The sequence below is a fragment of the Molothrus aeneus genome, chromosome 30, assembly GCF_037042795.1.
Source record: "Molothrus aeneus isolate 106 chromosome 30, BPBGC_Maene_1.0, whole genome shotgun sequence".
NCBI lineage: Eukaryota > Metazoa > Chordata > Aves > Passeriformes > Icteridae > Molothrus > Molothrus aeneus.
The window spans coordinates 565,920-586,899 of NC_089675.1; the positions used below are offsets into that span (position 1 = coordinate 565,920).

Consider the following 20,980-nt stretch of genomic DNA (forward strand, 5'->3'; position numbering starts at 1 on the left):
TGTCCCTGTGTCCCGCATCCCTCTGTGTCCCTGTGAATGTCCCCATGTGTGTCCCCGTGTGCGTCCCCATCCCTCTGTGTCCCCCGTCCTGTGTTCCCATGTCCCTCTGTCCCTCCTGTGTCCCCATGTCCTCGTGCATGTCCCCAAGTGTCCCCCTGTCCCCGAGTGTGTCCCCCTGCCCATGCGTGTCCCCCTGTGTCCCCATGTCCCTCTGTGTGTCCCCCCATGTCTCCATGTGTGTCTCCCCTGTCCCCAAGTGTCCCCTCATGTGCCCGACACCCCCTGTGTGTCCCCCCCTGTCCCCAGGGTCCCTCTGGGTCAGACTCGTTTATTGGGGGGCCCCGATGCCGCCCCCCCCATAATTAAATACAAACCGAAGCCCCCCTGGCCCCCCCCGCGCCCCCCCCGCCATAGTGCAAACCCCCCGTGACACCGGGGACACCCTGGGGACACCCTGGGGACACCCCGGGGACACCCCGGGGCCAGGGGGGGTCCGGGCTGAGCCCCCAACTCGGGGTCAGTGCAAAGTGAGGTGCCCGCGGGGGGGGCGGGGCAGTGCAGGGGGGGGACACCGGGTGGCACCGGGGGACAGCGGGGACAGCAGGTGGCAGCGGGTGGCAGCGTCCCCGGGTCACGCTGGGACAGGGTGACACCGTGACGCCGCCCCCAGGTGCCACCCAGGTCCTGTCCCGGGTGAGGTGACAGCGCTGGGGACACGTCCCGGTGTCCCACAGGTGTCCCCATAGTGTCCCTGTAGTGTCCCTGTAGTGTCCCAGTGTCCCCTGCAGTGTCCGTGTCAGTGCCAGCTCGGTGTCACCCATGTGCCACCAGTTCCCAGTCCCGTGGTGACAATTCCCAGTCCAATGGTGACAGTTCCCGGTCCTGTGGTGACAGTTCCTGGTCTGGTGGTGACAGTTCCAGGTCCAGTGGTGACAGTCCCCGCTGGTGACAATTCCTGGTTGTTCCCAGTCCGGTGTCCCCAGCCCGGTGGTGGCCGCTGTGCGTGGGGACGTGTCCTGGTGCAGCGCGATGACAGCGCTGGGACAGTGTCCTGAGCCCGGTGACAGTTCTGTGACAGTGTCCTCAGTGCGGTGACAGCGCTGGGACAGTGTCCTGAGCCCGGTGACAGTTCTGTGACAGTGTCGTCAGTGCGGTGACAGCTCTGGGACAGTGTCCTGAGCCCGGTGACAGTTCTGTTAGTGTCTCCAGCATGGTGGCAGTTCAGTGACCGTGTCCTGAGCCTGATGACAGTGTCCCCAGCCCGGTGACAGTTCATGGGACAGTGTCCCCAGCCCGGTGGCAGTTCTGTGACAGTGTCCCCAGCCCATGGTGGCTGTGTCAGTGTGGGAGTGGGCGCCGTGGGTGATGTCACTGGTGCGGGTGACATTGGCCATGCAGGTGACATTGGCAGTGTGGGGTCCCCAGCAGTGGGGACAGCCCTGGCCGTGCAGGTGACACCATTGGTGCGGGTGACACCACTGGTGCAGGTGACACTGTCCTCGCAGGGTCCCCAGGAGCAGGGGGGTGTCCCCAGCCGTGCAGGTGACGCTGTCCTTGCGGGGGTGTCCCCAAGCCGTGAAGTGTCCCAGGCTATGGAGTGTCCCCAAGCCGTGGGGGTGTCCCCAAGCTGTGAGATGTCCTCTGGCCGTGATGTGTCCCCAAGCCATGGGATGTCCTGAAGCCATGGGGTGTCCCCAGCCGTGGGACGTCCCCAGGTCATGGAGTGTCCCCAAGCTGTGAGGTGTCCCTGGCCGAGGGTGTCCCCAGCCCTGGGGCGTCCCTGTCACCGCAGGGTCCCCTCAGGCCTCGGAGGCCGCCTGGGGTTTGAGCTGCGCCTTCTCCATGGCGGTGCCGTAGGGCCCCGAGCGCTTGAAGAATCCCAGCTGGGGGCACGGGGGGGGTCAGGGGTCAGGGGTCAGGGGGGACAGGGGGACCCCAAATGCCCCCAGTGCCCCCCCAGCGCCACCCCGTGTCCCTCAGCCCTTCCCGAGTGTCCCCTGTGCTCCCTGAGTGTCCCCCAAATGCCCCCAGTGCCCCCCAAGCTCCTCATCCCCACCTTGCAGAAGCCCCCAGACCCCTTTGACCCCCCCAAATCCCTCCCAGACCACCCAAATCTCCCCCCCGGCCCCCCTTTGTAGAGACTCCCCCAAAGCCCCCAAAATCCCCCCCAAACGCCCCCAGCCCCACCTTGTAGAGGCCGTAGCAGAGGAGGCCGAGCAGGAGCAGCCCCAGGAGCACGGCCAGGACCACCACCCACACCGGGACCCCCCCGCCCGCCTCGGGGCGCGCCCGCGACAGCGCGGTCACCACCTGGGGAGGGGACAGGGTCACACACAGGGACACACAGTGTCACACAGTGTCACACACAGTGTCACACACAGTGTCACACACAGTGACACAGGGTCACACAGTGTCACACACAGTGTCACACACAGTGTCACACAGCGCCCGCGACAGCACGGTCACCACCTGGGGAGGGGACAGGGTCACACACAGGGACACACAGTGACACACAGGGTCACACACAGGGACACACAGTGTCACAGTGTCATACAGTGTCACACACAGTGTCACACACAGTGACACACAGGGACACACACAGTGTCACACACAGGGTCACACAGTGTCACACACAGTGTCACACACAGTGTCACACAGCGCCCGCGACAGCACGGTCACCACCTGGGGAGGGACAAGGTCACACACAGTGACACGCAGGGATACACAGGGACACACAGAGTGACACACACAGGGTCACACACAGTGTCACACACAGTGTCACACACAGGGTCACACAGGGTCACACAGTGTCACACAGTGTCACACACAGTGTCACACAGTGCCCGCGACAGCGCGGTCACCACCTGAGGAGGGGACAGTGCCACACAGGGTCACACACAGTGACACACAGGGACACACACAGTGTCACACACAGGGTCACACAGTGTCACACACAGTGTCACACACAGTGACACACAGCACCCGTGACAGCGCGGTCACCACCTGGGGAGGGACAGGGTCACACACAGGGACACACAGGGACACACACAGGGTCACACAGTGTCACACACAGGGTCACACACAGGGTCACACAGTGTCACACAGTGTCACACAGTGTCACACACAGGGTCACACAGCGCCCGCGACAGCGCGGTCACCACCTGAGGAGGGGACAGCGCCACACACAGTGACACACAGTGACACACAGTGACACAGGGTCACACAGGGCCACAGTGTCAGTGCCACCCACAGTGCCACCCACAGTGTCAGACAGTGTCACACAGGGTCAGTGCCACCCAGTGTCACACAGTGTCACATAATGTCACCCACAGTGTCACCCAGTGCCACCTGCCTTGGGGCAGGACGGCGATGCCACCCCAGACCTCAGTGTCACCCGTGGTGTCGCTCCCGTGTCCCCCTGGTGTCCCCAGTGTCACCTGCAGCCGGTGGCGGCTCTCGGGCAGCGCTCGGTGCAGCAGCTGTGACCCCTGTGACCCCAGTGTCCCCCCCCCATGTCCCCGTGACCCCAGTGTCCCCCCAGTGTCCCCTCAGTGTCACCTGCAGCCGGTGGCGGGGGTAGCTGTCGGGCAGCACCCGGTACGGCAGCTGCAGCACGCGGAACTCGGCGTCACAGCGCAGGGACAGCGGCCACGGCTCCCGCTGGGACGGGGGGACAGCGTCAGTGCCAGCAGGACACGCAGGGGACACGCAGGGGACACAGGGACACACAGGGGACACTGGGACACACCGGGGACACGCAGGGGACACGCAGGGGACACGCAGGGGACACAGGGACACGCAGGGGACACAGGGACACACAGGGGACACTGGGACACACCGGGGACACGCAGGGGACACGCAGGGGACACAGGGACATGCAGGGGACACAGGGACACACAGGGGACACTGGGACACACCGGGGACACGCAGGGGACACGCAGGGGACACGCAGGGGACACAGGGACACGCAGGGGACACTGGGACACACCGGGGACACAGGGACACACAGGGGACACGCAGGGGACACGCAGGGGACACAGGGACATGCAGGGGACACACAGGGGACACTGGGACAGACAGGGGACATCCCCTCGGTGCCACCGGGACACGCAGGGGACACACAGGGGACATCCCCTCAGTGCCATTGGGACACGTGGGGACACCCAAGGGCCGCTCCTGGGGAATCCCAGGGGGTCTCAGGGGTGTTTTGGGGTCCCTGGTGGGGTCCCGGGGCTGTGTTGGGATCCCTGTGGCATTTTGGGGTCCCCGGGGGGGTCCCGGGGGTCTCACCTGTCCCAGGCGGGGGCTCCTCAGGCGGAAGCTCAGGTGCAGGCTCACGCGCTGCTGCCGCTCCAGCGCCCCCGAGGGGCAGCTCAGCCGGAAACACTCGGCCTCGGGACAGCCCTGGCCACGGGGCACCCCCGGGGTCACCACGGGGCACCCCCGGGTCACCACGGCCACCCCCGGGGTCACCATGGGGCACCCCCGGGGTCACCACGGCCACCCCCGGGTCACCACGGCCACCCCCGGGGTCACCACGGCCACCCCCGGGTTACCATGGGGCACCCCCGGGGTCACCACGGCCACCCCCGGGTCACCGCGGCCACCCCCGGGTCACCACGGGCACCCCCGGGGTCACCACGGGCACCCCCGGGTTACCATGGCCACCCCCGGGTCACCGCGGCCACCCCCGGGGTCACCATGGGGCACCCCCGGGGTCACCACGGCCACCCCCGGGTCACCGCGGCCACCCCCGGGTCACCACGGGCACCCCGGGTCACCACTGGGTCACTCGTGGTCACTCCTGGTCACCCACAAGCCCTCTGGTCACCCCCTTGGTCACCCCTGGTCACCTCTGGTCACTCCCGGTCACTCCAGTCCCCCCCTGCCACCCCCCGGTGTCACCGCAGCGCCCCCGCCTTGGGGACACTCGGGACAGTCCCGTGGGTGTGGCAGGGGCCAAGGGGACGGTGACACTCACCAGGCTGTCCCCAGGGCTGTCCCCAGGGCTGTCCCCACTGTCCCTGCGCTGCAGCACGTGGGGGCCGGGGCCCTGCTCCCGCTCCTGCTGGGGACAGGGGACAGTGCTGGGGACACAGGGACAGCGCTGGGGACACGGGGACAGCCCTGGCACCTCCTGATGTCCCCAGTGCCCCCCAGTGCCCCCCAGTCCTGCAGCACCCTGTGCCACCCAATGTCCCCGATGTCCCCAGCGTCCCATTTCTGAGTGCCCCGATGTCCCCAGTGCCCTTCTCCCACCCAATGTCCCCAATGTCCCCGTTGACCCCATTATCCCCAGTGCCCCCAGTGCCCCTTCTCCCACCCAATGTCCCCAATGTCCCCAGTGTCCCCGTTGACCCCATTATCCCCAGTGCCCCCATTGTCCCTGTTGTCCTGATTGTCCCCATTATCCCCATGTCCCCACTGTCCCCAATGTCCCTGCTGTCCCCATTATCCCCAATGTCCCTGCTGTCCCGTTGTCCCCATTGTCCCCAATGTCCTCATTATCCCCAATCTCCCCACTGTCCCCGTTGTCCCCATTGTCCCCCCTGTCCCCATTATCTCCATTATCCCCATTGTCCCCACCATCCCCATTGTCCCCATTGCCCCCCCCACGTCCCTGTCCCCAATGTCCCCATTGTCCCCACCGTCCCCATTGCCCCCAGTGCCCCCCCCACGCCCCTGTCCCCATTGTCCCCAATGTCCCCAGTGTCCCCTACCAGCCCGAGGGGGTCGCTGCCGTGGCTGGCCGTGCAGTTGTGCAGCCCCTCGTGCCCGGTGACGTAGAGCAGGGGGTGGCCGCGGTGGCCCAGGGGACAGCTGAGCTCCAGCGTGCCCTGGCTGATGGCACCGGGACCCTCGTTCACCACCTGGGGACACGGGGGACACAGGGGGACACCCCCGGGGTGGGGACACGGGGTCAGGACATGGGGGGACACGGGGGGGGACTCAGGCACCCCCAGGGCTCAGGGATGGGGGGACAGCCCCGATTTGGGGACATGGGGACCCCCAGGTGGGGGACATGGGGATCACAGGATTGGGGACACAGGAACCCAGAGTTGGGGGCACAGGGACCCTGGGTTGGGGACACAGGAACCCCAGGCTGGGGACATCAGGACACCCAGGTTGGGGACATTGGGACCCCCTGGGTTGGGGACACAGGGACCCTGGGTTGGGGACATTGTGACCCAGGGTTGGGGACACAGGACGCCGTGTTTGGGGACATTGTGACCCAGGGTGGGGACGCCGGTGTCCCGCGATGTCCCCACCTCGTAGACGTGCTCCACGGGTGGCCCCAGGTCCTGCAGCCGCCGGGGGGGGTCGGGTCCCCACCCCCCCTCGGGGACGGTGACAACGTCGGGCCGGGACACCCTGAGGGGACACCGGGGGGGACAGTGCTGAGTGCCAGCTCCGTGTCCCCTCCGTGTCCCCTCCGTGTCCCCTTGGTGTCACTCAGAGGCTCTGGCAGGTCCCAGGTCCCCTCGTGTCCCCTCTGTGTCCCCTCTGTCACTCACCCCAATGTAGATTTGGGGGGGGGGTGTGACAGCTCCCAGGGCCACCCCCCGTGTGTCCCCTGTGTGTCCCCTGTGTCACTCACCCCAGCACGGACACCCTGGTGGCCCTGTCAGTGTCCCCATTGTCCCCTGTGTGTCCCCATGGTCACTCACCCCAGCATGGACACCCTGGTGGCCCTGTCAGTGTCCCCATTGTCCCCTGTGTGTCCCCAGTGTCACTCACCCCAGCACGGACACCCTGGTGGCCCTGTCAGTGTCCCCATTGTCCCCTGTGTGTCCCCATGGTCACTCACCCCAGCACGGACACCCTGGTGGCCCTGTCAGTGTCCCCATTGTCCCCTGTGTCACTCACCCCAGCACGGACACCCTGGTGGCCCTGTCAGTGTCCCCATTGTCCCCATGGTCACTCACCCCAGCACGGACACCCTGGTGGCCGCCCTCACCGCCAGCGCCACCGGCACCACGGCGCTCTGGGAGTTGTTGGCGTTCTTGCTGCGGGGGGGGGGGGGGCAGGGGGGGGGTCACAGCCCGGGACCCCCCCCCCAGGGACCCCCGACCCCTATTGGGGACCCCAACCCCCTTGGGGACACCATTAGGGACCCCCCAAGCCTGGGAGCCCCGCCCAACTCAGGGACACAAACAGGGACCCCCCCACACTTTGGGGACACCCCCAGGGTCACGAACACCCCCCCCCCCCACAAAAACGTCTGACAGGGACGCCCCCACCCTGGATACCCCAACCCCGGGTGCCCCCTTGGCTCCTGGGACCCCCCAAACCCCAAACTGGGGGTGCTGGGACCCGTGACCCCCCCAAACCCCAAACTGGAGGTGCCACCCTCCCCGTGACCCCCAAACTGGGGGTGTCCAGACCCTTGACCCCCCCCCAAATGGGGGTGCCACCCTCATGACCCCCCCAAAACCCCCAAAATGGGGGTGCCACCCTCCCCGTGACCCCCCCAAACCCCCAAACTGGAGATGCTGAGACCCCCCTGACCCCTGACCCCCCCAAACTGGGGGTGCCGCCCGCCCCCCCCGTGCCCCCCCGGATTTCGGGGTGCCCCCCGTGCCCCCCAGCCCCACCTGCGGATCTGCAGCTCGAAGCGGACGCTGCTGCTGTTGTCGCTCAGGTGGGGGAGGGTGAAGCGCAGCCCCCCCCAGATCTGTGGGCGGGGGGGGGGGGGTCAGCCGGGACCCCCCCCTCAATAACCCCCATAACCCCCCCAGAGCCCCATGAACCCCCCAAGATCCACCCAAACTGCCCAGAACCCCCCAGAGCCCCCCTAAACCCCTCCCAAACAACCCCCAGCCCCTCTGAACCCTCCCAAATCCCCTCCAGACCCCCCAAATCTGCCCCAACCCCCCCAAATCCCCTCCAGACCCCCCAAATCTGCCCAAACCCCCCCAAATCCCCTCCAGACCCCCTCAGAACCCCCCAGACCCCCACTAAACTCAAATCCCCCCCAGACCCTCTCCAAAGCCCCCAACCCCCCCAAAACTCCCCCAAAATCCCCCGAAACACCCCCAAAACTCCCCCAGACTCCCCAAACACCCCCAAAAACCCCCAGACCCCCCCAAAAACCCTCCCAAAGCCCCCCAGACCCCCCAAATCCCCCCAAATCTCCCCCAAACCCCTCCAGCCTCCCAAGCCCCCACAGACTCCCCTAAAACCCTCCCAAAGACCCCCCCAAAGCCCCCCCAGACCCCCCAAACCCTCCCAAATCTGCCCAAACTCCCCCAAAACCCCTCCAGACACCCAAACCCCCCCAAAGCCCCCAGACCCCACCGAAAACCCTCCCAAAGATCCCCCCCCAAAGCCTCCCCAAATCCCCCAAAACCCTCACAAATGCCCCCCCAAATCCCCCCCAAAACCCCCTCCGGACCCCCCAAAGACGGGCCCAGCCCCCCCCGGAGCCCCCAGCCCCACTCACGCTGGCCCCCGCCTTCATGGGGTTGCCCAGGTCGCAGACCAGGGGGCTGGAGCCGTTGCCCCCCCCCAGCTCGCAGCTCAGGGCCGAGAAATTCTGGGGAGGGGGAGAGAGAGAGAGAGAGAAATTGGGGTGGGGGGAGGGGGGCGTTGGTGCTGGGAGCCCCCAGCCCAAGTTTGGGGCATCCCCCCCCCTCCCCATCCTGGACCCCCCCCAAGCATTTCTGACCCCCCCCCCCAGTGATCCCCCCATATTTGGGGACACGCCCTGGGCCCCCCCAAAGCATTTCTGACCCCCCCCCATATTTGATCCCCCCATATTTGGGGACACCCCCTGGGCCCCCCCAAAGCATTTCTGACCCCCCCCCATATTTGATCCCCCCATATTTGGGGACACCCCCTGCCCCCCCCCCAAGCATTTCTGACCCCTGTGGCCCCCTCCCCACCCTCGGGCTGCCCCTCCCAAAACCCCCCCCAAACTGCAACCCCCCCAATGGCTGCAGCCCCCTCCCCACCCTCGGGGCGCCCCCCCGGCGCCCCCCGGTGCCCCCCGGTGCCCCCTCACCCCGTGGGGCCGCAGCACCCCCGAGTAGAGCGCGCCCGGGGGGGGCCGCAGGTGCAGCTCGGCCTCGTAGGCGCCCCCCTCGCCCACGTTCCGCGCCAGGAACGTCACGTTCAGGCTGTTCCTGTCCCCCAGGAACACGGCCCGGCGGTCCCTGGGGACATCGGGGACATCGGGGACGTTGGGGACATCACCAGGGACATCCAAAGGGACACCCCCAAAACACCCCAGGAACTTGGCCCGGCGGTCCCTGGGGACATTGGGGACATTGGGGACATCGGGGACATCCACGAGACATCCACAGGGACACCCCCAAAACACCCCCAGGAACTTGGCCTGGCGGTCCCTGGGGACATTGGGGACGTTGGGGACATTGGGGACATTGGGGACATGCCCAGGGACATCCACAGGGACACCCCTAAACCCCCCCCCCGGAACACGGCCCACTGGTCATGGGGACATTTGGGACATTGGGGACATCCACAGGGACACTGCTGGGACACCCCCAGAACCCCCCAAACCCCCCCAGGAACACGGCCCAGCGGTCCCTGGGGACATTGGGGACATCACCAGGGACACCCCCAGAACCCCCCAGGGCCACCCTGGGCATAGCCACGCCTGCCTGGTCCCCCTGTGTCCCCCCATGTCCCCAGTGTCCCCCCAGTGTCCCCCCAGTCCCCCCGGTGTCCCCCTTACGCGCTGGCCTCGAGCTGCAGGTCGGGCACACAGACATTGTCCTCACAGTCCAGCTGGATGTGGGCCTGGGGACACGGGGACAGCACGGGGACATCAGGAACAGCACGGGGACAGCACAGGGGACACGGGGACAGCACAGGGACAGCAGAGGGGACAGCACAGGGGTGATGGGACAGTGGGGATGCGTAGGACATTGGGGACATTGGGGTGATGGGGACACAGGTGACATGGGTGACACAGGTGATAGACAGGTGACACACAGGTGACACAGGCGACACGGGTGCCACGCAGGTGGCACAGCCCTACCTTGGCCTCCAGGCGCGTGCGCGTGGCCGGGGACAGCAGCGGGGACAGCCCTGGCGGAGGAGGGGACACGGCCGGGTCCAGGGCCAGGCTCAGCGACACCGGGATGGGCGACAGCTTGTCCCGGAACTCGGACTCGTTCTGGGGACACCGGGGGACATGGGGACACCGCAGGGACAGGGACATGGGGACATGGGGACACCGGGACGGGCGACAGCTTGTCCCGGAACTCGGACTCGTTCTGGGGACACCGGGGGATGTGGGGACATGGGGACACCAGGGACACCGCAGGGACAGGGACATGGGGACATGGGGACACCGGGATGGGCGACAGCTTGTCCCGGGACTCGGACTCGTTCTGGAGTCACCCACAGGGACATGGGGGACACCCGGGGGCACAGGGAGGTGACACGGGGGACCCAGAGTGACACGGGGGTGACATGAGGGGTTCCAGGGCTGTTTTGGGGCAGTTTTGGGGTATTGGGGATTCTGGGGCAGTTTTGGGGTATTTGGGGCAGTTTTTGGGGTATTAGGGGCGGTTTTGGGGTCCCGAGGAAGTTTTTGGGGTATTTTGTGTGGTTTGGGGGCAGTTTTGGGGTATTTGGGCTCCTGGGGCTGTTTTGGAGTATTTGGGGCAGTTTGGGGCTGTTTTGGAGTCCCAGGGCAGTTTTGGGGTATTTAGGGTGGTTTTGGGGCAGTTTTTGGGGCATTTGGGGCAGTTTTGGGGTCCCAGGGCAGTTTGGGGGTATTTTTGGGCAGTTTTGGGGCATTTTTGGGCAGTTTTTGGAGCCGTTTGTGGGCCGTTGGTGGCCGCCTCACCCTGAGGAACACGGGCAGCGTGCGGCAGCGCGGGGTCCCCCCGTTGGGCACCTCCAGGGTCAGGTTCCGCGTGGGGGAGGGGGGCGCCCCCCCCGCGCCCCCCCCCAGGAACAGCGCCCGCCGCGCCCCCCCCGGCTTGGCCCCGTCCACGCTCAGCTCCAGCACCAGCCCTGGGGACACCGCGGGGACACCGCGGGGACACCGAGGGGACACGTCAGGGACAGCCCCGGCGTCCCCATCCTGTCCCCATGGCTGCTGTGCCACCCACATTGTCCCTCCCGTGTCCCCTGTCCCCTGCCATTGTCCCTCCCATGTCCCCGTGTCCCCCCCTGTCCTCCCCAGTCCCCGTCCCCCTCCACTGTCCCCCCTTCTGTCCCCTGTCCCCCCAGTGTCCCCCTGTCCCCCCCAGTGTCCCCCTGTCCCCTCACCGATGGGCCCGGGCAGGTGACGTCCGGAGGCGTTGAGGCAGAAGGTGACATTGATGCTGGGAGGGGACACAGGGGTGGCACCGTGTGTCCCCTCAGTGTCGCCCCAGCACGGACACCCAAGGACCCCGCGGTGTCCCCAGCGCCCTGTCCCTGTGTCCCTGGGAGCCCCCAGTGTCCCCTCCCAGTGTCCCCTCCCAGCATCTCCCATCCCCTCTCCACTGACCCCACCCTGTCCCCTGCTCTGTCCCCTACTGTCCCCACCGTATCCCCAGCTGTCCCCAATGTCCCTGCTGTCCCCCTGCTGTCCTCGCAGTGTCCCCCACTGTCCCCTCGCTGTTCCTGCTTTGTCCCCTGCTGTCCCCACCCTGTCCCCCGCAGTGTCCCCCTGTTGTCCCCGCAGTGTCCCCCCACCGTCCCGCCCCGTCCCCGTCCTGTCCCCTCAGTGTCCCTCTGTCACCCACCAGGACACGTGGTGGCCGCTGGCCAGGGCGCAGCCGCGCTCCTCGGGGTTGAACATGGAGGGGACGATGGCCAGGGTGGCGCTGGCGTGGACAATGGGGCGGCCCCTGGGGGGGGACACGGGCTCAGGGACCGCGGCACCCCCGGGGACGCCGGGCACAGGTGACATTGGGGACAATGGTGACACGGGGGACACGGGGGACGCTCACCTGTAAACCACGGCCGCGTCCGCCCCGAAGGCACCAACCAGGAGGTCTGTGGGGACAGGGGGGTCACCGGGGGGACACGGGGACACTGGGGGGACACGGGGACACTGGGGGGACATGGGGACAGGGGCAGGGACAGGGGGGACACAGGGGGGTCCCTGGGAATGGGGACAGGGGGACACCAGGAGAGGGAAAGGGATGGCGGAGGGAGGACATTGGGAAGGGTGACACGGGGATGACACAGGGGGGTGGTGACACCGAGGTGGTGACACAGGGGTAGTGACACAGGGGGGTGGTGACACAGGGGTGGTGACACCGTCCCTCACCCGGGTACCCGTTGCCGTCCAGGTCGGTGGCCCCGCGCAGCGCGGCCCCGAAGAAGTCGGGCTGGCCCCGGGGCCCGCCCAGCCCCCGCAGCACCTGCGCGGGCCGGGGCCGCAGCCCCGCGCCCCCGCCCCGGAAGATGAACACGAGCCCCCGGCGCCCCTCGGCCCCGAGCGGGGCGCCCACGGCCACGTCTGCACACGGGGGGGCGGGAATCAGCGGGGGGGGCACGGGGGGCACCCCCATAACACCCCCGGAACCCCAAAAACCGCCCATAACCCCCCCGTGCCCCCCCATAAATTCCCTTATGCTCGTCCATAACCCCCCCATATCCCCCCTGTAAATCCCCCCAGTTTCCCCCCATAACCCCCCCAATAACCCCCATTAAACCCCCCGTAACCCCCCCCCCATAACCCCCCCAATAATCCCCCATTAAACCCCCTGTAACCCCCCCATAATCTCCGTTCCCCCTCCTTTGCCCCCCCCGGTACCGTTGTATCCATCCCGGTCCCGTTTCCCCGCCCCGTTCCCGGTCCCGTTTCCCCCCCCCCCCGGTACCGTTGTATCCGTCCCGGTCCCGTTTCCCGCCCCGTTCCCGGTCCCGTTTCCCCCCGTTCCCGGTCCCGTTTCCCCCCCCCGTTCCCGATCCCGGTCCCCCCCCGTTCCCAGTCCCGTTCCCCCCCCGTTCCCGGTACCGTTGTATCCGTCCCGGTCCCGTTTCCCGCCCCGTTCCCGGTCCCGTTTCCCCCCCCGTTCCCGATCCCGGTCCCCCCCCGTTCCCAGTCCCGTTCCCCCCCCGTTCCCGGTACCGTTGTATCCGTCCCGGTCCCGTTTCCCGCCCCGTTCCCGGTCCCGTTTCCCCCCCCGTTCCCGATCCCGGTCCCCCCCCGTTCCCAGTCCCGTTCCCCCCCCGTTCCCGGTACCGTTGTATCCGTCCCGGTCCAGGTCTCCCAGCGCGGCGATGGCGCTGCCGAACCGCCCGAACTCGTGGGTGCCGGTGAGGGCGGCGGGGGCGGCGGGCGGGGCGCCCCCCCCCCGCTGCAGGTACAGGTACACCCGGCCCAGCTCCCGCGCCCCCCCCGCGCCGCCGCTGCTGCGCGCCATGAACAGCGGGGCCCCCACCAGCAGGTCCGTGAGGCTGGGGGGACACACAGGGTGAGTTTGGGGGGACACACAGGGTGAGTTTGGGGGGACACACAGGGTGAGTTTGGGGGGTCAGTGAGCCATTGGGGGGGGTACAGGGGGTGAGATAGGGGGGCACAGAGTGAGTTCGGGGGGGTCACTGAACCATTTGGGGGGGGTACAGGGTGAGTTTGGGGGGCACTGAGTGAGTTTAGGGGGTCCCCATCAGCAGGTCCGTGAGGCTGGGGGGGGACACAGGGTGAGTTTGGGGGGACACACAGGGTGAGTTTGGGGGGCACTGAGTGAGTTTAGGGGGTCCCCACCAGCAGGTCCGTGAGGCTGGGGGGGCATGGGGGCCAGCACAGGGTGAGTTTGGGGGGTCACTGAACCATTTGGGGGGGGCACAAGGGGGCACAGGGTGAGTTTGGGGGGCACTGAGTGAAGTTGGGGGATGCTGAGTGAATCTGGGGGGGGGGCACTGAGTGAAGTTGGGGGTGTCCTGGGGGAGGATCCCAGGGGGTTTGGGGGGAGGGTCCCAGGGTGTCCCAGGGGTGTTCTGGGGGTGTCCCGGGGGGCTCTCGGGGGGTCCCAGGGGTGTTCTGGGGGGGTCTCGGGGGGTCCCGGGGTCCCTCACCCGTCGTTGTTGACGTCGGTGGCGGCCACGGCGTAGCCAAAGTACGAGGCCATCTGGGGGGGGGGGGGGGGCACAAAACGGGGTGACGGGGGGGCCAGAACGACCCCCGCCCCCCCAAAATTCATGCATCCCCCCCCACACCCCTCCATGGGGACCCCACTCACAATATTAGAGCCCCCCCCCCCCCATTTGAGACCCCTCCCTTTTCCTCCCCCCCTCCCTGGGTGTCCCCCCCCCCACCTCGGGTCCTTTCTGGGTCCCCCCAGATCCCCCCAGGATCCCCAAGAACCCCCCAGGAGCCCCCCAGGAGCACCCCAGGAGCCCCCCAGGACCCCCCCAGACCCCCCCAGTCCCCACCTGCTCCCCCGAGAAGTTGTACAGGGACTTCATGTTGGTGCCATTGAGGATGGTGACCTGGGGACACCGAGGGGACACCGAGGGGACACTGAGCCAGCTGGGGGGGGGACGACAGACACGGGCACCGCGACCCCCCCGTGCCCCCCAGTGCCCCCTTTGTGTCCCCAACGTCCCCAATGTTCCGAATGTACCAGGATGGAGCCGTTGTGTCCCCCCCAGTGTCCCCAGTGTGTCCCCCCATGTCCCTCTCTGTGTCCCCAATGTCCTCATGTCCCTCCCCTTCCCCCCATTTGTGTCCCCTGTGCCTCCCCAGTGTCCCCTTGATGTCCCCGCTGTGTCCCCCCCATGTCCCCCCCGTGTCCCCTTTGTGTCCTCCCAGTGTCCCCCACAGTGTCCCCTCCATGTCCCCTCTGTGTCCCCTCCATGTCCCCCCCTCATGTCCCCCCATGTCCCCCTCTGTGTCCCCCCATGTCCCCCCCTCATGTCCCCCCATGTCCCCCTCTGTGTCCCCCCATGTCCCCCCCTCATGTCCCCCCATGTCCCCCTCTGTGTCCCCTCTGTGTCCCCCCCTCATGTCCCCCCTTACGTAGCCGTAGGTGAGGTTGCCCTTGGGGACACCGGCCACGAAGTCTGTGGGGACAAAGGGACAAAAGGGACAAAGGGACGCGCTCAGGTGCGGCCGGGGGTGGCCATGTCACCCTGGCACGTCACCTGCTGCCACCCACCTTGCGTGGTGTCACCGCTGAACTCCCCGACTGTCACCGAGTAGCCTGGGGGGCAGGGGGGAGACAGAGTGTCACCTGTGTGTCACCTGTGTGCCACCCTGGGGACACCGCCCATGTCACCCATGTAGCTGTCCCCAGTGTCCCCAAGTGTCACCCATGTAGCTGTCCCCAGTGTCCCCAGTGTCCCCAGTGTCCCCAGTGTCACCCATGTAGCTGTCCCCAGTGTCCCCATGTCCCCCAGTGTCACCCATGTAGCTGTCCCCAGTGTCCCCAGTGTCCCCAGTGTCCCCCAGTGTCACCCATGTAGCTGTCCCCATGTCCCCCAGTGTCACCCATGTAGCTGTCCCCAGTGTCCCCAGTGTCCCCAGTGTCCCCAGTGTCCCCCAGTGTCACCCATGTAGCTGTCCCCAGTGTCCCCAGTGTCCCCATGTCCCCCAGTGTCACCCATGTAGCTGTCCCCAGTGTCCCCATGTCCCCCAGTGTCACCCATGTAGCTGTCGTCGTGGCTGGGCTCCGCCTGCCGTGTCTGGAGCTGTCCCGGCACCTCCTGGATCAGGTACTCGGGGAAGTTCCCGGCCGTGATCTGCTCCTGGGTGGCCGACATCACCTGCCCTGGGGACAGGGGACACCTCAGCACCTGGGGACACTGGGGACACCTCACACATCACCTGCCCTGGGGACAGGGGACACCTCAGCACCCTTGGGGACACTGCCTGGGGACAGGGACACTGCCCGGGGACACCTCACACATCACCTGCCCTGGGGACATGGGACACCTCAGCATGGCTGGGGACAGGGACAGGGACAACAGGCAGGGGATGGACAGGGGACAGGGTGGGCAGGGAGGGCAGGGGCAGGGGGGACACAGAGGGGACAGGTGACAGGGAGGGTGGGGACAGGGGGGACACAGAGGGGACACGGGACAGGGTCCAGGCGGGGACAGGGCGGACACAGAGGGGACAGGTGACAGGGAGGGCAGGGACAGGGGGGACACAGAGGGGACAGGTGACAGGGTGGGTGGGGACAGGGGGGACACACAGGGGACAGGGGACAGGGTCTGGGCAGGGACAGGGGGGACACAGAGGGGACAGGGTGGGCAGGGAGGGCAGGGACAGGGGGGACACACAGGGGACAGGTGACAGGGTGGGTGGGGACAGGGGGGACACAGAGGGGACAGGGGACAGGGTCCGGGCAGGGACAGGGGGGACACAGAGGGGACAGGTGACAGGGAGGGCAGGGACAGGGGGGACACACAGGGGACAGGGGACAGGGTCCAGGCAGGGACAGGGGGAACACACAGGGGACAGGTGACAGGGTCCAGGCAGGGACAGGGGGGACACACAGGGGACAGGGGACAGGGTCCAGGCAGGGACAGGGGGAACACACAGGGGACAGGTGACAGGGTCCAGGCGGGGACAGGGGGGACACAGAGGGGACAGGTGACAGGGTGGGTGGGGACAGGGGGGACACACAGGGGACAGGGGACAGGGTCCAGGCGGGGACAGGGGGGACACACAGGGGACAGGGGACCGGGTCCGGGCGGGGCGGGGGTCTCACCTTGCCAGAAGTAGCTGCCGGGCCCGCCCAGGAGCACCCGCCCCGTCTGCAGAGACAGCGGGACCCCCCCTCAGTGGGGCTGGACCCCCAAAACCCCCCCGGGATCCCCCCGGGACCCCCCAAAACCCCCAAACCCCCATGAACCCCCCCTGCACCCCTCCAAACCCTCCCGGGACCCCCCAAAAACCCCCAAACTCCCCCTGAACCCCCCCCAAATGCCGCTGGGACCTCCCAAAAACCCCAACTCCCCCCAAACCCTCCCAAAACACCCCAGGACCCCCCCTGAACCCCCAAAAACCCCAAGCCCCAGGGAACCCGCCCCCCGAACCCCACCAGAACCCCCAAAAACTCCAACCCCCACTGAACCCCCCCCCAGGACCCCCCAGGACCCCCCAGGACCCCCCTCCCTTCACTCCCCCCGACACCCCTGATCCCCCCCAACCCCCCAAAACCCCCAGGAGTCCCCCCAAAACCCCCCCCAGAACTCTCCAAAAACCCCCCAGGAGCACCAAAACCCCCCAGGATCCCCCAAAACCCCCAAATTCCCCCCAAAACCCCCCGGGACCCCCCCCCAGCCCCCCCAGCCCACCTGTGTGAACTCGGCGCTGAAGCCCCCCTGGCAATAGCCCTGCCCGGCCGCCGAGTTCAGGTCTGGGGGGACACGGGGGGGGTCAGGGGGTCCTGGGGGGCTCAGGGGGCGCCGCCACCCCCCAAAGACCAGGTCGGGTTTGGGGGGGGTCACCCCGGGGGTGCGGGGGGGGTCGCTGGGGGGTCCCGGGGGGTTTTGGGGTCCCACCTGGGCGGCAGTGAGGATGGGCAGGGGGGGTTTGGGGTGGTTTTTGGGGTGTTTTGGGGTTTTTTTTGGGGGGGTCCCGGAGGGTTTTGGGGTCCCACATGAGCGACAGGGAGGACAGGGGGTCCCGGGAGGTTTTGGGGGGTTTTGGGATGGTTTTGGGCGATTTTTGGGGGTGTTTTGGGGTTGCACCTGAGCAGCAGGGAGGACAGGGGGTTTTGGGGGGTTTTGGGGTGTTTTGGGGTGTTTTTGGGGTGTTTTTGGGGTCCCACCTGAGCGGCAGGGAGGACAGGGGGTTTTGGGGGTTTTTGGGGTGTTTTTGGGGTGTTTTGGGGTGGTTTTGGGTGTTTTTGGGGTGTTTTTGGGGTCCCACCTGAGCGGCAGGGCGCGTACTCCACGAACTTGGAGAAGTTGCCCAGGGACAGGAAGCAGGAGCCCACGGGCTCCCGCGCCCCCCCCTCCTCCTTGGGGGGGCTCCAGCTGTACAGGGGGGCGCAGGCCTGGGGGGGGGGCACGGGCATGGCTGGGTCACCCCATGGGGTGCCCCCAATGTCCCCAATGGTGTCCCCAGTGTCCCCAAGGTACCAGGATGGAGCCGTTGTGTCCCCAATGTCCCCCCCAATGTCCCCACTGTCCCCATTGGTGCCTCCATACCAGGATGGAGCCGGTGGGGGTCCAGTGTCCCCAATGCCCCCCATGCTCCCCAGTGTCCCCAATGTCCCCATACCAGGATGGAGCCGTTGTGTCCCCCCAGTGTCCCCAGTGTCCCCAATGGTGTCCCCATACCAGGATGGAGCCGTTGTGTCCCCAGTGTCCCCAATGGTGTCCCCAGTGTCCCCCCAGTGTCCCATACCAGGATGGAGCCGTTGTGTCCCCAGTGGTGTCCCCAATGGTGTCCCCAGTGTCCCCATACCAGGATGGAGCCATTGTGTTCCCAGTGGTGTCCCCAATGGTGTCCCCAGTGTCCCCCCAGTGTCCCATACCAGGATGGAGCCGTTGTGTCCCCCAGTGTCCCCAATGGTGTCCCCATACCAGGATGGAGCCGTTGTGGGCCCTCACGGTGGCCCCGAACCACTGCAGGGATTTGAACTCCACGGGCTCGGCGCCGTCGCTGCTGTTGCCCCCAAAGTCGTGGGTGCGGGTCCCTGGGGGGGGCGGGGGGCGGAGCAGCGGTCAGGCCACGCCCCCTCCCCCAGGGGACCCCCCCGAGACCCCCCCAGCCCCCCCTCACCCCTCGGGTTGATCATTAACGGAGCCAAGGCCATTGGGGGGTGGGGACAGGGACAGGGACAGGGACAGGGGGCGGTGACACCGAGCTGCCCTGGGGGGTCCTGGGGGCCGCTGGGTGCCACCGCTGTGGCCCCGTCCCCTGGGGGTGTCCCCAAATGTCTGGGGGGGGGGGGTCTGGTCCCCCTCTTTGTCCCCATTCCTGTCCCCTGCCCATGGCCTGGTTCTGTCCCCGTTCCTGGGGGTTTGTCCCTGTCCCTGTCCCCATACCCTGGGGGGTTTGTCCCTGTCCCCGTTCCTGTTCCTGGGGGGGTTTGTCCCTGTCCCCATTCCTGGGGGTTTGTCCCTGTTCCTGTCCCCATTCCTGGGGGTTTGTCCCTGTTCCTGTCCCCGTTCCTGCGGCTCCTGACCCTGTCCCCGTTCCCGTTCCTGGCGGGGTTTGTCCCTGTCCCTGTCCCCATTCCTGGGGGTTTGTCCCTGTTCCTGTCCCCGTTCCTGCGGCTCCTGACCCTGTCCCCGTTCCCGTTCCTGGCGGGGTTTGTCCCTGTCCCTGTCCCCATTCCTGGGGGTTTGTCCCTGTCCCCGTTCCCGTTCCTGGGGGGGTTTGTCCCTGTCCCTGTCCCCATTCCTGGGCGGGTTTGTCCCCCCCTGTGTCCCTGTTCCTGGGGGTCCTGTCCCCCCACATGTCCCCATTCCAGGTGTGCCCCGTTCCCCCCCCCCATCCCTGTCCCCTGCCATGTCCCCCCGTGTCCCTGTGTCCCCAGTTCCCCCCGTGTCCCCCCCGGTGTCCCCTCACCGATGTGGTCGAAGTCGATGGGGGCGCAGCCGCTGCCCTCGGGGGGCCAGGGGCAGTGGAACACGGCCCCCCCCTGGGTGACGTTGGGCTGGCTCGTGTTGGCCTTGGGGGCCCCCACCAGGATGCTGACACTGGGGGGACACACGGGGGGTGGTGACACCACGGGGACACCGCGCTTGTGTCACCCGCGGGGCCTGGGGGGGGTCTCACGACTGCTCCCGGGCCCCTCCAGGGCTGCGAGACCCCTCCCGGTTCGCCCCGGGTCCCCCGTGGGTCACACGTGGGGGTTGGGGGGCGGCAAGGCCGTGCGTGGGTCCCCCCCAGATGTTCGGGTCCTCCCCCAGATGTTCGGGACCCCCCGAGCCCCCCCCGAGCCCCCCGGGGGCAGCTCCCGGCTCCGGTTACAGGAAACGCTCCGGGCCCGGGGCAGGGGGGCCCCGGGACCCCCGGCGGGGCCGGCGCGGGGGGGACACGGGGGGGACACGGGGGGACCGGGGCTCGGCCCCGCTCGGGACCCCCGGACGGGCCGGACCCTCCCGGCCCCCGTTCCCCGGCCCCGCTTCCTGCCTCCCGTTCCCGGTTCCCGTTCCCGGTTCCGATTGCCGGTGTCCCGTTCCAGTTCCCGCTGCCCCGGCCCGGTCCCCGTTCCCGCCCCGCTCCCCGGCTCCGGCTCCCTCTCCCCCGTCCCGCTCTCTGTTCACGCTTTCGGTCCCGGTTCGCACTTCCCGTTCCCGTTCCCGCCGCCCCCGCCAGTTCCCGGTGGCCCTTCCCATTCCCGGTCCCGCTGTCCCGTTCCCGTTATCCCGCTCCGGGGCCGGCCCTCCTCGCCCCGCCCCGCTCCGCGGCCGCTCCCCGTCCCACCGGGCCGCTCCCGCTCCCCGCCGGCCGCTCCCGCTCCCGGTGCCCGGTTCCCGTCCCTCTCCCGGTCCCGTCCCTCGGTCCCGCCGTCCCTCGGTCCCGCCGTTCCCGTCCCGCCGCCCTCCCCGCTCCCCGCGGCCGCTCCCGCCCCGGCGCCGCCGCCGCCCCCGCCCCGTCCCGTCCCGTCCCGGTTCCCCGTGGGCGGTCCCGGTTCCCGGCGCGGTTCGCGGCCGGCGGTGCCGCTCCCGGCCCGGTCCCCGGCTCGGTTCCCGGCTCGGTTCCCGGTACCTGCGGGGCTCGGGCAGGTAAAAGTCCAGCGCGAAGCCGAAGAAGGAGCCGGGGGCCCCGCGGAACACCACGGGCCGCGACGCCTCCAGGTTGAAGGCGGCGACCGGCGGCAGCAGCAGCGGCAGCAGCAGCGGCACCGGCAGCGGCACCGGCAGCGCCATCCGGGGCCGGCAGCGGCGCCGGGGCCGGGGGCGGCGCGGGGGGGCCGGGGCCGGGGCCATGGCGGTCGGGGCTGCCCGGGCTCGGCGCTGCTCCCGCTCCCGAGTCCCCTCGGAAAGTGCCCGGGGGGGGCCCGGGGCCGCCCCGCCCCGCCGTGACTCACCGGGGAGGAGCCTGAGCCCCGCCGGGCACCGGCACCGGCACCGGCACCGGCGGCGGCCCCGGGGA

The 20,980-nt window shown here is 68.4% G+C and overlaps 1 protein-coding gene across 1 annotated transcript; it reads right to left on the bottom strand.

Annotated features, from left to right (window-relative positions):
- Nucleotides 1-526: 526 nt before the first annotated feature.
- Nucleotides 527-20,814, bottom strand: ITGA5 (integrin subunit alpha 5). Its single transcript, XM_066567555.1, has 30 exons — nucleotides 20,594-20,814; nucleotides 19,448-19,578; nucleotides 18,457-18,569; nucleotides 17,798-17,924; nucleotides 17,221-17,282; nucleotides 16,632-16,677; nucleotides 15,561-15,686; nucleotides 15,075-15,119; nucleotides 14,936-14,979; nucleotides 14,350-14,406; nucleotides 13,993-14,045; nucleotides 13,160-13,374; nucleotides 12,239-12,430; nucleotides 11,916-11,961; nucleotides 11,709-11,813; nucleotides 11,248-11,303; nucleotides 10,820-10,989; nucleotides 10,004-10,141; nucleotides 9,698-9,762; nucleotides 9,005-9,155; nucleotides 8,444-8,536; nucleotides 7,596-7,675; nucleotides 6,927-7,007; nucleotides 6,270-6,372; nucleotides 5,721-5,870; nucleotides 4,982-5,065; nucleotides 4,291-4,404; nucleotides 3,559-3,660; nucleotides 2,188-2,310; nucleotides 527-1,883 (listed from the first exon to the last, which is right to left on the bottom strand). Exons 1-30 carry the CDS (start codon nucleotides 20,812-20,814, stop codon nucleotides 1,800-1,802), a joined length of 3,177 nt encoding a protein of 1,058 aa, XP_066423652.1. The 3' UTR covers nucleotides 527-1,799.
- Between the last annotated feature and the right edge of the window lie 166 nt (nucleotides 20,815-20,980).

Bases quoted from the DNA above. Each gene is read 5' to 3' on its own strand.
- ITGA5 (XM_066567555.1), bottom strand. From the start codon at position 20,814: ATGGCCCCGGCCCCGGCCCCCCCGCGCCGCCCCCGGCCCCGGCGCCGC. The intron at 7,676-8,443 runs GTGAGTGGGGCT...CCCCGCCCACAG, and splicing joins CCATGAAGGCGGGGGCCAGC to ATCTGGGGGGGGCTGCGCTT. The intron at 6,373-6,926 runs GTGAGTGACCAT...GTGTCCCCTCAG, and splicing joins ACCAGGGTGTCCGTGCTGGG to GGTGTCCCGGCCCGACGTTG.